Source organism: Clavelina lepadiformis, chromosome 6 (assembly GCF_947623445.1).
Source record: "Clavelina lepadiformis chromosome 6, kaClaLepa1.1, whole genome shotgun sequence".
NCBI classification, from domain to species: domain Eukaryota; kingdom Metazoa; phylum Chordata; class Ascidiacea; order Aplousobranchia; family Clavelinidae; genus Clavelina; species Clavelina lepadiformis.
In genome coordinates this window covers 4101771-4119134 of record NC_135245.1, presented here as the reverse complement: position 1 = coordinate 4119134, position 17364 = coordinate 4101771, and the positions used below count along the sequence as shown (strand labels likewise).

The 17364-nt window shown below is 36.0% G+C and overlaps 2 protein-coding genes across 2 annotated transcripts; both read right to left on the bottom strand.

Annotated features, from left to right (window-relative positions):
• Nucleotides 1-20: 20 nt before the first annotated feature.
• On the bottom strand, nucleotides 21-3263 carry LOC143462179 (EGF-like repeat and discoidin I-like domain-containing protein 3). The gene is made up of 8 exons (XM_076960232.1): nucleotides 3026-3263; nucleotides 2148-2258; nucleotides 1808-2002; nucleotides 1601-1714; nucleotides 1364-1483; nucleotides 1010-1150; nucleotides 590-759; nucleotides 21-291 (listed from the first exon to the last, which is right to left on the bottom strand). Exons 1-8 carry the CDS (start codon nucleotides 3261-3263, stop codon nucleotides 151-153), a joined length of 1230 nt encoding a protein of 409 aa, XP_076816347.1. The 3' UTR covers nucleotides 21-150.
• Nucleotides 3264-12351: 9088 nt separating this feature from the next.
• Nucleotides 12352-15598, bottom strand: LOC143462913 (EGF-like repeat and discoidin I-like domain-containing protein 3). Its single transcript, XM_076961229.1, has 9 exons — nucleotides 15297-15598; nucleotides 14934-14999; nucleotides 14460-14570; nucleotides 14120-14314; nucleotides 13915-14028; nucleotides 13678-13797; nucleotides 13317-13463; nucleotides 12906-13075; nucleotides 12352-12613 (listed from the first exon to the last, which is right to left on the bottom strand). Exons 1-9 carry the CDS (start codon nucleotides 15562-15564, stop codon nucleotides 12473-12475), a joined length of 1332 nt encoding a protein of 443 aa, XP_076817344.1. The 5' UTR covers nucleotides 15565-15598; the 3' UTR covers nucleotides 12352-12472.
• Nucleotides 15599-17364: the final 1766 nt, after the last annotated feature.

Sequence of the window (17364 nt, the reverse complement as noted above, 5' to 3'; positions counted from 1 at the left end):
TGTGTATGTTAATTGTTCCGTTCAGTAGAAACTTTGCTCGTGAATAATATAAATTATGAGATTGCAAACAAATTAACACGGTACATAGAGGAAAGATTCAATAGCAGATGACAAATATCCAATGAAAAGTTTTGCAGAAATTCTTAACCGTTAACTGATATAGTATTCTACACGAAGACCTGTGTAATAGCCATTCCATGTTTGTATGAGGAGTCGGAGATATCTCGCGGTCACTGGAGCCGGAAAATTGTTTCTAACGACGCTATTGTAGTTCCGGTTACCTTGAAAAATCTGCAAGAAAATGCTGACTAATAATTTCAAAAATTTAACTGGATAAAATTTATAAGCACAAAAGTATTCAAAATATCAACCTGGAATGCTTATATAGTGCTTAAAACGCTAATGGTTAAAATTGCTACCATAGTTTCAATAAACGATCCAGAAACCATGGATTGCTTCTGTTCCATTTTCGTAACATTTTATAAACACTACAAGTTAACTTAGTTATGCATGGGTGCTTACGTAATTTAGTTTTTGTTGCGATCAACTCTCTGAAACAATCATTTAGCAACCACAAGAATGAACTTACCAAATCTCGTCCTTGATTGTTTTGTATAATCTGCAAATCGTTCTCGGTGAAGCCATGCGCTATTTTGTAACTTGTTGTCCAAGATGAACCATATGAATAACCTTGAGTTGCAACAGCGACGACAGTGGTAGATGTTTTTAAATCCACTTGAAGCCAATCATCGCGCTGAGCTAACAAACAAGTAAGAAAACTGTAAGTTAAAATGTGGGCAAATTATTCTCCTCGTATATATGTCGAATTAAAGTAAAAGATTTTTAATAAAAACGTATAAAATGCATAAATGTCAAAGCAAAATTTTCGGACTTATTTAATATATTTCTGTGTTCGGAAACAAAATTATTCAAAAATATTAAAACAACATTTGGTTACTGCGACAGTTTGTCAAGTCACAATGAAAACTTCATCTAGTTGCTCATTTACGTGGATGTGGTGACAGCCAACTTCCTATTTGTCTCAATCGAGCTTTATGCGGTGGGTGACCGCTAAGTGACCGTGAGGCGGTAATATCGTTATTTCCTACTCTGCCGTCCTCCATACCAACAGTGCGTACACAATCACTTGCTGAAATTACGAAAATAGTTAAACAAGAGTTAAATAAAGGTATAATCTAAATGGTTGTAAAAATCAATATAAATATAACAGTGCTTACTAAATAATTTTGAAAAAGCATATCCGACTTGCGCATAATAAAAAATCTTAAGATTGAATATTTTTAAAACGAAAATCACGGAACCCATATCTCGGCTTTCATTTATTTGAAGGAAATTTACAAACCGATAATTGACTCGCAGTTTTTTCCATGATATCCAGCGAGACATCGGCAGTTGTAGTTCATACCTTTTTCCCACACGCAAATTCCTTTTTGACCGCATGGAGATAGATCACACGGATTATCTACAAACACTTTCTATTATGAGTGATTCGAGTTGATTGAGCTCACCATTATGTCATAATCACAATATTCTTTGAATTTATTGCAATAATCGCCGAGTTTGTTTCAAGAAAGTTCACTTTGAACTGAACAAACGCTTCCTTCGTATCCTTCATCACATTCACAAATCGTTCGGCCGATTTGATTTATGCAAGTTCCTCTTCCAGAGCATGAGTCGGGATTACAATCATCAACTGAAAATTTTAACAAGTTTAGAAAAAAACAAATGCAAAATTTAGACTTGTTGTTTGTAAAAAAAAATATTTAAAGTCAGTTAAAAGACCTACCCACGCACACTGGAGTATCTTTTGTCCATTGTTTATTTTGCTGACAAGTTGCAACTAGAAAATTATTCACTTCATACGCCACCACGTGTCTATCGTTGCATCTGTATCTAATGTTTTCCTTATAAGGAACCAGCTGACCACTTTCTCGAGAGATCGTTCCGTTGTTGGGCGCCGACGGCACCACGCACTGGATTCCTGCGCAAAATAATGCAATTTTTTATAAATCAAGCTATACAAATAAATTGGAAACATTTTTTACCACCATTGCGTCGTCACCAAAAGTATCACTAAAGTCAATTCAAATAAATTTTTTTATATTATTATTGCAAAAACGTTTTACTTATGGAGCAGTCATTTCCCTCATATCCGTCAGTGCAGTTGCATATATACGAGTTTCCATCGTTAATACAAGTTCCTCCATTTTTACATGGCATGTGGTCGCATTGATCGACTAAACATATTTCCATTATATATTTAAACTTGGTAATAAAAACGATAAAAAGTCACAAATGATATCATGGCAGGAAATAAGCCATGATACAGAGAGGAATATAGGTGATGCTCTTTTAAATTGTTTCAAATTTCAAAGAGTATGTGAACACTAAATCAGCTCTTTAAGCGTTAAAACAAAATGGCGACTTTTAATGAATAAATTGGAAAGAGTAAAGTGTGATTATAGGATACGAATAAATTCCAACCCTTAAAAAGTACTCTTGTCACTTAGCTACAATAATATATCTAAAAGAAATGTAAAAGAAAGTTACGACAGTAATAATATATTTTTATAAATAAACTTATTATATTTAAAGTAAGACCAACCTCTTAGAGCGTAATGATGCAATGCAATCAAACTTTCGAGCTTTGCGGTTAAATTTTTTAGGAAAACTAATGAGATAAAACACAAGTCATTTTATATAGTTTTTTAATTTTTGAAAGTGGTTTGAAAAGATTTTAAACATGATCTTATACAGGTTGAACGATTCAAAATCCGAAGCCTAAACATTTGCATTTCCCATAACAAGAAATGACGATTTTCCATTCGATATATAGACACTAATTGGCTTTGAATTTATCACAAACAAGGTTATTTCTTGGGCTGTCATCAATATAACCGTGCAGTTGAAGTTATTCGGTTTAAATACTTCAGTTATTATTTAATAAATATGAAATTCAATTTTTCGAACTTTCCATGTATTTGAGCAATTTCGCTCGGATCACAAGCACAAATTCCGGGAAGTCCCCTGGGTCCTTGAGCTCCCTGGGGTCCAACTGGCCCAATTCCTCCAGCTTTTCCAGGTAATCCTCTTTGAGTCCTTAACGTTTCCATATCTGGTAACGTGTCCTGCTGGTTCGGTGATAATCGTATTGGCACACACGCTTCTCTATCCAAGCTCATCACTCCTTTCCACGAGGAACACGTTATCAACAATATCCACAAAATACGTGGAGAAATCATTTTAAATTTTGCGACAAACTCTCGATGCTTCAAATCTGAGAATAAACACTTAATGACAGTCGGTTTAGTTTCTCAACCTATTTGCTGAAAACATTTTCTATGTACAATAGTTTTGGTGCTACTGTATTTAAAGGTCCCCTTCAGTGATGAATACATTCTTTTGTGTATTTTGTGCAACCAAAGGTAAAAACCTTGTCAAAATTAGAAACCTCGTCTTTTAACCTTGCAGCACATCCATCGATATACGCATTAAACCTGCATTGCAAAAACATGCTTCGTTGTCTTAATATATTTCAAGGCGTTCGATAACACAATTTATACCACAAGCATGCAAGAACTGAAAATTGTGGAAATCCTTTTTCTCACAACGCCCAAAACCTTTTTCTTTTTTCTTTTCATTTTTTCGTTCATTTCCAGCACCCATTCCGTGAGCCGCAAAGCTCACGAAAAGAAATCACATATAAACTATAGAAAAGTCTTGTCACAATAAGTTTTTTAGCCCACGTGGTGTAGTCAGCTCAAATGTTTTGTCAAGTGCCGCTTTAAGGTTCATGCAATATTGCAGAACATTATATTAAAAATTGAGCAAATTTTTCAGGTGTAAATTTACCAAATTTTAACACGAATAAGTCAATTTAAATTCAAAATGTTTGATCAAATAGTTGTCTCTGGTATTTAACTATTTTTGTTAAGTTTTTCCAAAACATTGCTGAAAACAATTTACTCGAAAACACAAGGTGGTTGACAATGACGCCAGTAGTTGAAAGAAATACGTCACAGAAGAAGTTGTAAGTTGGAAATATTTGTTTCTGACCTGACCAACAACATCGTTGAAATATGAAATCGTGGAACCAAATCTTTTCACGTGGGAATTTTTAAGTACCTGGTGTTAAATTTAAACTGCAAACTATGCAAAGTCGAAACCCTGAGATCCTCTGTCACCAGATAAACCAAACAGGAATGCTGACGAAAGTCATCACACGTTAATGAAATACTGAGCTACACGCAGTAGGCAGTGGGTTATGTTTTAATCGTTTTTGCATGTTTTGTGTTTGCGTCACGTCAGCCTATATTCTGTAGCAGCGATGTAATGACGATTTATTTATAGACTATTATATTTTTATTTTACAAATACAAACCGTATTTACGAAATAAACTTAGGAGAAAATTCTATTTTGCAAAGCATTTTGTCATGATGGCTGCTTTTTAAAGTTTGAATTCCGCTGTTGAAAGATGTTTCACCTATGCAAATGAACAAACACAAATTGTGTGTTTTGGTAATAAACTAATAACCTTTGTTGGAATTTTAAAAGAATATGAAATGTCAATAACACCAAAATGTAATAAATATGTGGGAACTCAGTCACAAAACAGCTTGCTGGCATATCGAAAATTTTGAAAACGTTTCATAACTGGTGCATTTCTTATGACAAAACTCGTGACAAAATAAATTTCAACAAAACAAATTATCCACTGCAGTTCAAATTACATAGAAATGTGGAAGTTGTTTGCCTGACGTTGCCATTTTAAATGTGGTCAACAAGTTTGTTTTGAATTAAAAGTTGTTTTTGCCGTAAAGTTTCCCAGAAAGCTCACTGCCAAGTACAAACCATAAACGCATTTATAAACTTAAATTGAGTTAACATTGACGCCATGTAGTAGCAGAAATGTTTAATAAAGGAAACTATTTCTTGAACATTGACAATTTAAATATGGGCAAGCACGTTTGAGTAACCCAAAATCTTGGAATCAAACCTAAATTATTTCCTGGAAATTTTCAAATATTTCATTACAATGCTGATGAACTACCTTAACCCAGCTGCAAAATAAAAACCTGCAAAGTTTAACATTTGACTTTGCCGCAGTGGTTGTTTTTTTGGATGGTCCTTTCGATAGACCGTACCTTAATAACTACAGCTTTAACTAATGCCGCATAAACCAATCTGTACCGTATTTCACTTGTTATTTCACGCTGGAAATAAAATGCTGTGTGCCTGTCAGTGACATGAGTAAAATAAATTAACCGGTCAACATGGTCAGTGGCCTTGACACGCAAACAAACCAATGAGAAAACACGTCAATAAAAGCTAAAAACCGTAGACTGCTATAACAAATACAATATAATTATATCTATTATATCTGTCTATATAAACCAAACAGGAATGCTGACGAAAGTCATCACACGTTAATGAAATACTGATTTACACGCATTAGGCAGTGGGTTATGTTTAAATCGTTTTTGCATGTTTTGTGTTTGCGTCACGTATAGGGTATATTCTGTAGCAGCGATGTAATAACGATTTATTTATAGACTATTATATTGTTATTTTACAAATACAAACTGTATTTACGAAATAAACATAGGAGAAAATTCTATTTTGCAAAGCATTTTGTCATGATGGCTGCTTTTTAAAGTTTGAATTCCGCTGTTGAAAGAAGTTTCACTTATGCAAATGAACGAAAACAAACTGTGTGTTTTGGTGATAATTTTTGTCGGAATCTTAAAAAAATGTAATAAATATGTATAGGAAATCAGTCACAAAACAGCTTGCTGGCATATCCGCAGTTCTGAAAACTTTTCATAATTGGTGCACTTTTTATGACAAAAACTCGTGACAAAATATATTTCAACAAAACAAATTTTCCACTGCAGTTCAAATTACATAGAAATGTGGAAGTTGTTTGTCTGACGTTGCCATTTTAAATGTGGTCAACAAATTTGTTTTGAATTAAAAGTTGTTTTTGCCATAGAGTTTCCCAGAAAGCTCACTGCCAAGTACAAACCATAAACGCATTTATAAACTTAAATTGAGGTAACATTGGCGCCATGTAGTAGCAGAAATGCTTAATAAAGGAAATTATTTCTTGAATATTGACAATTTAAATGAGGGTAAGCACGTTTGCGTAACCCTAAATCTTGGAATCAAACCTAAATTATTTCCTGGAAAATTTCAAATATTTCGTTACAATGCTGATGAACTACCATAACCCAGCTGCAAAATAAAAACCTGCAAAGTTTCACATTTGACATTGCAGCAGTGGTTGTTTGTTTGGATGGTCCTTTGTCTAGACCAGTGGTTTTCAACCTTTTTCATACCGCGACCCATTTTAACAACCCAATGTAGCTAACGACCCCCTTCCAAAAATTTTGATTAAGGCGTATGTAATACATTTGTGTAAGCGCAATAGCACAAAAATTTATAATTAAAAATAAAATAAATTATGATACCACCCTGTTGAAAAAAATACTCATTTATTGAATTCATGCACATCCCTCATTAGAGTTAATTTTTTATGGTAATTAATTTGCATTCTCGTAATAGTGATTGGTATTTAATTGTCGTCTTCGCGACCCCCGGAGAAAAGGCAAACAACCCAACAGGGGGTCGCGACGCAATCGTAAATGACACAACCATTATTAAATAATATTTTCATTAAGTGTTCAAAATATAACTGCAATCGTCATTACTTTTGGACATGAGCTTTACTTTACCTGCTTTCACTGCTAGCTCAGACTGGAAATATTTGCACTGGCCATAGACATCATAATTAATTTTTGTGATGTCAATGCTAACGTGCAGTAACAAGACTTGTTTCTTGTTTCTGGTTTTGCAGTAGGTCAGTAGGTTTGTAAACGTCCGATTTATCGATCGCAAAGTAAAAAAAATGCTTTGTCGTTTTAAATATGTTTTAATCATCAAAATTAATGAATCCTATTCTTAAATGAAGTAATCAAAATTTGTTCAACCATTATGGTCAAGAATAATCTAGTGTAGGTGCAGCACGCGCACTTTTCCATCTTCCCTTGAGAAAGTGGGTTAAGGGAAAGGGTGTAGAATATTTTTTTACCCTTGGCGCAACGCTTCAGTGGTTAAGGGAAAATCGATGAAAGTTATAATTTGTCCAGTGTCGAAATGTAAAAATTTGGCATCTTCAGACCCCACCGTTAGAAAGCGGTTTGTGCCTAACGCACTGAGATAACAAATCACAAATGTATGATTACAGCATAAAAAAGATGTGTTTAGTGATCCATAGACCATAGGTCGATTGCAATCCATCAGTTTGCTTTCGAGTTGGTCGTTATGCTCAAACTGTTGCCCACCGCGATTTTAACATTGTGTCACGAAAATTACCGAGAAAGTCTTGATAACTTGACGTAAAAGCATCATCTTTCATTGCATCAGCAAAACTAGAGCGATAGCCCGGTACAGTTGTGGCAAAATATTTGCACTTGTAATTGTTTGTATTATCTGTGTTTTCCTTCTCTCGAATTTTTCTCGTTTCTGGTATTTTTACGTTTTTATCGTACACTGATTTCTTTTATGCACAGTATCGTTACTTTGTGGATTTTTATGTAATTTGTCGCTTAACGCTTCGATAGAGTTGACCACAAAGCTGTTATAGGCGTCTTATCGCGATTGGTAGCTTGCAGGCATTGTTGTGTAATTGGATTTTCCTTTGATGCAAAATATTTCTTGAGAGGGCATTCCAGAAGTCCGGGCCCAGATTGAAAACCTTCGTTCTTGTTGTGTTTCACGGGTCCGCTGTAAACAAGTTTTAATTATCTCATTACTATACCAGTTCGTTAGTGACTCTTCTTATATGTTTTAATCGACGAGTTTCACGTTATAATACAATTGCTAGCTGGTTTTGTTCTGCTCGTTTTGTTTGGAGCTCACCGTGAAAGCTGTAACAGAGTATCTGGCAGCCGAATTCGGTAACAAATTGGCGAGCGCTCCAAGATTAATCCCCATTTCTAGGATTACCAGCTTTGCTGATGTGAAATGGTCTCTGACTTATTGATGACACCGCCTCGCTTCAATCCAGGTGATGATCTGGTCAAGTTTTGAAAGTTTATTATCTTATTGTGTTATTGCTCAGGCTTTCGAAAATGTTAAAAGGCATTTGTTCGTGAATGCCATCAATCACGATTTGAAGTGGAAGATTCGAAGTGAGGATAATTTATTTTTACGTGATTTCGTTCGAATCTTTAGTCGAAAGGGCCAACGAAGCCAGCAACAGCGCAAAATTTGCCCACAAGCTGCGTTTGGAATTGGTCCAGCGTATCGAACCGCCACAAGAAGATTCGCAGGATTTTGTTTATACACTGAAAGCATTCCACAGTAGATGTCACCTTAAAGACGACGACATCCTCCTGAGGAACGAAGTACTGTACTTGTGACTGAACAAGTGTTAGAGAGACCGGCGATTGGCCTCCAGCATACCAGCAACGCTCAGGTATGAACGTGATTTTATGGCCACGGCCGACAAAGTTTTCAGCGCAAACTCCAATGTTTCAGTGGGGCTGGAGTCGACTCAAACTTGTTCAGCGCTGCCCTCATCCCAGGACGTTTCTGCCGTTTTAAGCAAAGTAAAGTATGGAGCGAGAGATGAAAGCGTATAAAGAACGCCACTGTGAAACCGCTTCAGAACTAATAGGTGAGATAAGCCAACGAACAGATCGATGCAACTAATGCTTAACGTTTTTTCGAATAAAGGTGATGGTTGGTGCCTATCTACCAACACCGTCCGGCGCCGTCTTAAATAATTTGTATGCGGTTCGGTAAAGTATCTTGTTAAGGGGTGTCCGCGATGTTGTAACAACAATTTTGATTCGTCTGTTTACAGCAGTCACGATATCCGACGGGAACCCAAACCGGTGGAAGGTTCGACAGAAATTTCTTCGATAACTGAAAATGTAATTATTGCAGGACAGAACGCGAGTGCAGATTTGCACCGTTTTTTGACGTAATTTTTCGAGATAAAGTAGTATGTGCCTGGGTAGATACTGGTGCCTGCGTGTCCCTCATCAAGACATCGTTTTGGGATGGTTTGAACTCTGTTGTAAAAGTACCCATGTCAGCATCACCGGAAGAAACGCATTTTGTCCGAGCCGGCGGAAGCGACTTCGTCATTGTGGGTCAAGGTAAAGTCTCGTTCACACTTGGGTGTTTAACCTTTAATGTTGATCATTTTGTTTGTTCCAATTAAGTGCATGATTTTATAATCGGCCTTGATTTCCTTAAGTTTCGTCATTGAGCTTTGTGCTATACTTTTATGAGCATGTCTATAAGCGAAGCTGACGTTCCTCTACTAAAACGGCCGCTTGTCTCGAAACGCAACGAGATCTTTGTGACAGCGATCGTAGTCGTTCCGCCTTCTTCCGAGATCAGCGTCATTAAACTCAACAACGACGTCCATAGAGAATATGTTTATCCTTTTCAGCTTATTTAGAGCGGAATACTGAATTTAGAGTTAAGTATGGAATTTTTACAGCTAGTTGTATTGTGACTGCGTTTGATGCACGTGTTCCAGTGTTGCTGGCAAACTTTAGCGACGACAGCGTTATAATACCCAATGGTACGCAAGTTACCACCGTTTTCCCGATCTCTGTAATAGTTAAAGTGACTTACAAAGTGCCCGGCAATTATGTGCCTTAATTGAGAATCTTATTCGAAAGTGCAGCAGTTATATTGGTTACGGATGTGTTTATGCAGTGAACAGTTTAACCTACTGTACTCGCGAAGGCCCTGCAAAATAATCCTGTAAACTGGCACATAAGATACAAGGTGAGTTCAACTTTAACGATGGGGTGTCTGGCAAGCAAACACAAGCGGTTTTAGCAGTTTAAAAAAAACACCAAAGTGCCTTTTCAGTTAGGAAAAACAATCTTGGCTGCACTGAATTTATTCATCATGTTATAGATACAAGGCGCCAATCCAACGCGACAGACGCAGAGCGGACGGGATTTCAGCAGAAAATACATGTGGAAGATATTATCAAAGACATGCCCAAAGAAGACCTAATAAGCACCTTTAAGTCGCTTTGGTCCAGTCCAATGGTGTTGGTGAAGAAGAAAGCAGGTGGGACGTGATTTTGTGTCGACTACCGTCAGGTAAATAAAAAAGCCAAGAAAAATAGTTTCCTGAACTGCAGCATTAACGATAGTCTCGACGAGTTTGTGGGTTGTAAATATTTCTCTGCTTGAAGTCAAAAGTATTGGCGGACACCATGAATAAGAGCCATCGTGCAAGGTTACGGCCTTCACAAGCCATGTCAGTCGTTTCGAATTCAATTTATTGCTTACGGCAGAGCTTCTCAAACTGTGGGTCGCGACCGCGTTTGGAGTCACAAAATGTAATTTTGGTGTCGGGAAACGAATTCAATTTTTAAAAATTGAATTGTTTTTTGTCAATTTTTTATTCGCTTTACTGTTTCCATTACGAGATTCTTTTATTACTGCAGGCTACAGTCACTGTACTTCGGTGGATTGTGTGCACTTGTATGATTTTGCTAGAGACAAAATACCACATGAGATTTGTAATTGGGCGTTTATTGTCTTAATATCTTTAACATGTAGGCTACCCCTTAAGGCAGGGGTTCCCAACCTTTTTATGTTCTCGTACCACTTAGCCACCACGGATTGTCAACACGTACCACTATTTTCAAAACAACTAATTTGATCCAGTATTCGCACAGCAGCATTGTATTAATAACAATGACAGCAGGGAGCAAGATCGACAAAAGTAGCTTACTGAGTGCAGAGAATTTAGTACGGAAAGAAATAAAAGTGTTGTTCGCATATTTTAGCAACTCAAAATTAAATTGTTATACTACTATGCTGTATATCGCATGCAACGGAGAGCTGCTCGCGTACCACCTGAAAAGCTCCCGCGTACCACTAGTGGTACGCGTACCACCGGTTGGGAACCCCTGCCTTAAGGGGTCGCATAGAAATTCGTTTCTATAATGAGGTCGCAGAACCAAAAGGTTTGAGAAGTCTTGGCCTAAGGGGGTGAATAACTCTACTACCATTTTTCAGTGCCTTATGCGAATAATGGCGTGGAGGGGAACGGCGTCTTAACTAATTTCGATGACATAATTGTGTATGGTTGTACGTTTGAAGAACACCTGGATAGGCTGAATTAATTCTGGAGCGGTTTAAAGTTGCGCGCTTCACTCTTAAGCCTACGAAATGTGCGTTGTTTTACTTCAAGGTTCACATTTTTTGATCACGTGGTGTCCCAATAGGGCATAAAATGCGATCCAGACAAGGCTCGCGTTGTAACGGAGTGGCCAATTCCGCTGTCCGTCGTGCACGTTAGACGTTTTGTTGGATTGACTTCTTACTATAGAAAATTCATTCAAGACTTTATGCACTAATTGCAGCATCTCTACATAAACTTACTGATATAGGAAAAACGTGTTTCTGGACCGGCGAGTGCCAGAACGTGTTTTAATAAGCTCACCTGTTTCAAGCTACCCCGATTTTAATAAAGCTTTTATTTTCGACACCGACGCTTCAGTGTCGCCGTTGGTTGAATCTTATCTCAGGAAGTTGATGGCGGCGCACAAATGTTTGCTTATGAGTTATGACAATCGATCCTTAAAGGCGAACGGAACTATTCTACGACCAGAAATGAATTGTTGGCGATTGTTTATGCTTCAAAGCTTTTCCGCTGCTATTTGCTTGGAAACAAACTTTTTAATAATGCTTAAACGGTCACGTGATTTAAAACATCATGCCAAGACCAAAACAACACTAATTTACGGAAAGAGGAAACCGAGTAAGGCGATACTAATTTACGGAAAGTGAGAAATTACGAAATATTTTTTCTATGTTTGTACAAATTGAATTCTCAAATATACGAGGTATTATTTAGCTTAACTTGTTAAACATGGAAATGTTTTGTTGCAATATGGTTGCAACTTTCTAAAATCTTCAGAAAAAAATTTTGTCTTCCCAACCAAACCTAAAGCCACCGCTGCAGTGAGGTCTATGCGCACACACAGGAGGAAATTTGATATCATTAATTTATCAAGCTTAATTTCTCTAACATTTTGCAGACAAGGTTTCTCAAGACATGTTAATTTTAAGAGTACTGCGTTTTCCCAATTTTATGTCCTTTAAATATTTGTCAATTTGTTTACGCTTTAGCCGCGTGGCCCATTCCTTGATAACTTTGTTACAGATTCAGAAGTTACAAAACAACTCAACTCCCTTAATATTGTCCTGGACATATGCAGCTATATACTCACAACCACTTAAATCTACCGTTTGCACTGCATGCTCACATAACACAATATCATGAGCTAGCATGTTTATTATTTGTATGTTAATTGTTCCATACAGTAAAAAATTTGCTCGTGATTAATTCGAATTATGAGATGGAAAAATAATTTACATGGTAAATAGAGGAAAGGTTTCTTTAACAGGTATAGTATTCTACTCGTAGAGGTGCGTAATAACCATTCCAGGTTTGTACAAGGATTCGGAAATATCTTGCGGTCACTGGAACCGGAAAATTGTTTCTAACGACGCTATTGTAGTCCCGGTTACCTTGAAAAATCTGCAGGAAAATGCTCACTAATAAATTTAACTGGATAAAATTGATACGTACAAAAGTTTGCAAAACATCAACTTGGAATTCTTATATAATACTTTTAAGACGCTAATGGTTGAAATTGCTACCGTAGTTTCAATGAACGATTCAGAAATGCTAGATTGCCTCTGTTCCATTCGCGTAACATTTCATGAACACTAACAGTTAGCTTAGTCATGCATGGGTGCTTACGTAATTTAGTTTTTGTTGCGATCAACTCTCTGAAACAATTATTTAGCAACCACAAGAATGAACTTACCAAATCTTGTCCTTGATTGTTTTGTATAATCTGCAAATCGTTCTCGGTGAAGCCATGCGCTATTTTGTAACTTGTCGTCCAATATGCACCATTTGAATGACCTTGAGTTGCAACAGCGACGACAGTGGTAGATGTTTTTAAATCCACTTGAAGCCAGTCATCTCGCTGAGCTAACAAACAAGTAAGAAAACTATAAAGAAAAATGTGGGTAAATCATTCTCCTCGTATATATGTCGAATTAAAGTAAAAGATTTTTAATAAAAACGTATAAAATGCATAAATGTCAAAGCAAAATTTTCGAACAATATTTAATATATTTCTGTGTTCGGAAACAAAATTATTGAAACAACATTTGGTAACTGCGGCAGTTTGTCAAGTCACAATGAAAACTTCATCTGGTTGCTCATTTACGTGGATGGGGTGACAGCCAACTTGAAGGTTGTCTCAATCGGGCTTTATGCGGTGGGTAACTTGCTATGCTATGTGACCGTGAGGCGATAATATCGTTATTTCCTACCCTGCCGTCCTCTATACCAACAGCTCGTACACAATCACTTGCTGAAATTACAAAAATGAGTTAAGCATGAGTTAAATAAAGCTATAATCTAAATGGTTGTAAAAATCAATATAAATATAATAGTTCTTACTAAATAATTTTGAAAAAGCATATCCGACTAGCGCATAATAAAAAATCTTAAGTTTGAATTTTTTTAAAACGAAAATCACCGAACCCATATCTCGGCTTTTATTTATTTGAAGGAAATTTACAAACCGATAAATGTCTCGCAGTTTTTTCCATGATATCCAGCGAGACATCGGCAGTTGTAGTTCATATCTTTTTCCCACACGCAAACTCCTTTTTGACCGCATGGAGATAGATCACACGGATTATCTACAAACACTTTCTATTATGAGTGATTCGAGTTGATTGAGCTCACCATTACGTCATAATCACAATATTCTTTGAATTTATTGCAATAATCGCCGAGTTTGTTTCAAGAAAGTTCACTTTGAACTGAACAAACGCTTCCTTCGTATCCTTCATCACATTCACAAATTGTTCGGCCGATTTGATTTATGCAAGTTCCTCTTCCAGAGCATGAGTCGGGATTACAATCATCAACTGAAAATTTTAACAAGTTTAGAAAAAAACAGATGCAAAATTTAGACTTGTTGTTTATAAAAAAATATTTAAAGTCAGTTAAAAGACCTACCCACGCACACTGGAGTATCTTTTGTCCATTGTTTAGTTTTCTGACAAGTTGAAACTAGAAAATTCTTCACTTCATACGCCACCACGTGTCTATCGTTGCATCTGTATGTAATGTTTTCCTTATAAGAAACCAGCTGACCACTTTCTCGAGAGATCGTTCCGTTGTTGGGCGCCGACGGCACCACGCACTGGATTCCTGCGCAAAATAATGCAATTTTTTATAAATCAAGCTATACAAATAAATTGGAAACAATTTTTACCACCATTGCGTCGTCACCAAAAGTATCACTAAAGTCAATTCAAATAAATTTTTTAATATTATTATTGCGAAAACGTTTTACTTATGGAGCAGTCATTTCCCTCATATCCATCAGTGCAGTTGCATATATACGAGTTTCCATCGTTGATACAAGTTCCTCCATTTTTACATGGCATGTGGTCGCATTGATCGACTAAATATATTTCCATTATGTATTTTAACTTGGCAATAAAAACGATAAAAAGCCACAAATGATATCATGGTAGGAAATAAGCCATAATACAGTGAGGAATATAGGTGATGCTCTTTTAAATTGTTTCAAATTTCAAAGAGTATGTGAACACTTAATCAGCTCTTTAAGCGTTAAAACAAAATGGCGACGTTTAACGAATAAATTGGAAAGACTAAAGTGTGGTTATAGGATACGAATAAATTCCAACCCTTAAAAAATACTCTTGTCTCTTAGCTATAATAATACGTCTAAAAGAAATGTAAAAGAAACTTACGACAGTAATAAAATATTTTTATAAAATATTATATTTAAAGTACGACCAACCTTTTAGAGCGTAATGATGCAATGCAATCAAACTTTCGAGCTTTGCGGTTATATTTCCCAGGAAAACTAAGGAGATAAAACACAAGTCCTTTTATATAGTTTTTTAATTTTTGAAAGTGGTTTGAAAAGATTTAAACATGATCTTATATAGTTTGAACGAGTCAAAATCCGAAGACTACAAACATTTGCATTTCCCATAACAAGAAATGACGATTTTCCATTCGATTAACATATAGACACTAATTTATCACAAACAAGGTTATTTCTTGGGCTGCCATCAATATAACCGTGCAGTTGAAGTTATTCGGTTTAAATACTTCAGTTATTGTTTAATAAATATGAAATTCAATTTTTCGAACTTACCATGTATTTGAGCAATTTCGCTCGGATCACAAGCACAAGTGCCGGGAAGTCCTCTGGGTCCTTGAGCTCCCTGGGGTCCAACTGGCCCAATTCCTCCAGCTTTCCCAGGCAATCCTCTTTGAATTCTTAACATTTCCACATCTGGTAACGTGTCCTGCTGGTTCGGCGATAATCGTATTGGCACACACGCTTCTCTATCCAAGCTCATAACTCCTTTCCACGAGGAACACGTCATCAGCAATATCCACAAATTACGTGGAGAAATCATTTTAAATTTTGCAACAAACTCTTAATGCTTCAAATCTGAGACGAAAATCTTATAGTCAGTCGGTTTAATTTCTCAACTTATTTGCTGAAAACATTTTCTACGTGCAATAGTTTTGGTGCTACTGTATTTAAAGGTCCCCTTCAGTGATGAATACATTCTTTTGTATATTTTGTGCAACTAAAGGTAAAATCCTTGTCATAATTTAAAAACCTCATACTCTAACCTTGCAGCACCTCCATCAATCTTCGCTTTAAACCTGCATTGCTGAAGTATGCTACGTTGTCTTTATGTGCTTCAAAGCGCTCACAAATACAATTTACACCACAAGCATGCAAGAACTGAAAATTGTGGAAATCCTTTTTCTCACAACGCACAAAACCTTTTTATTTTTTCTTTTTCATTTTTTCTTTTCATTTTTTCTTTTCGTTTTTCTTTCCTATCCAGCACTCATTCCGTGAGCCGCAATTAGCTTACAAAAAGAAATCACAGATAAACTGTAGTAAAATCTTATCACAATAGGGTTTTTAGCCCACGTGGTGTAGTCAGTTCAAATGTTTTGTCAAGAACCGCTTTAAGGTTCATGCAGTATTGCAGAACATTGTAGTAAAAATTGAGCAAATTTTTCAAGTGTAAATTTACCAAATTTTAACACGAATAAGTCAATTTAAATTCAAAATGTTTTATCAAAACGTTGTCTCTGGTATTTAACTATTTTTGTTCAGTTTTTCCAAAACATTGCTAAAAACAATTTACTCGAAAACAGGTGGTTGACAATGACGCCAGTAGTTGAAAGAAATACGTCACAGAGGAAGTTGTATGTTGGAAATATTTGTTTCTGGCCTGACCAACAACATCGTTGAAATCTGTAATTTTGGAACCAAATCTTTTCACGTGAGAACTTTTAAGTACCTGGTGTTAAATTTAAACTGCAGACTATGCAAAGTCGAAACCCTGAGATCCTCTGTCACCAGATAAACCAAACAGGAATGCTGACGAAAGTTATCACACGTTAATGAAATACTGAGCTACACGCAGTAGGCAGTGGGTTATGTTTTAATCGTTTTTGCAGGTTTTGTGTTTGCCTCACGTATAGCGTATATTCTGTTGCAGCGATGTAATGACGATTTATTTATAGACTTTTATATTCTTATTTTACAAATACAAACTGTATTTACGAAATAAAAATAGGAGAAAATACTATTTTGCAAAGCATTTTGTCATGATTGCTGCTTTATATCGTTTGAATTCAGCTGTTGAAAGAAGTTTCACCTATACAAATGAACAAAACAAACTGTGTGTTTTGGTAATTTTTGTCGTAAATTAAAAAAAAAGTGAAATGTCAATAACACCAAAATGTAATAAATATATGGGAACTCAGTCACTAAACAGCTTGCTGGCATATCGACAGTTCTGTAAACTTTTCATAATTGGTGCACTTCTTATGACAAAGACTCGAGACAAAATAAATTTAAACAAAATAAATTTTCCACTGCAGTTTAAATTACATAGAAATGTGGAAGTTGTTTGCCTGACGTTGACATTTTAAATGTGGTCAACAAGTTTGATTTGAATTAAAAGTTGTTTTTGCCTTAGAGTTTCCCAGAAAGTTCACTGCCAAGTACAAACCATAAACGCATTTATAAACTTAAATTGAGGTAACATTGGCGCCATGTAGTAGCAGAAATGCTTAATAAAGGAAATTATTTCTTGAATATTGACAATTTAAATAATTGCAAGCACGTTTGCGTAACCCAAAATATTGGAATCAAACCTAAATTATTTCCTGGAAAATTTCAAATG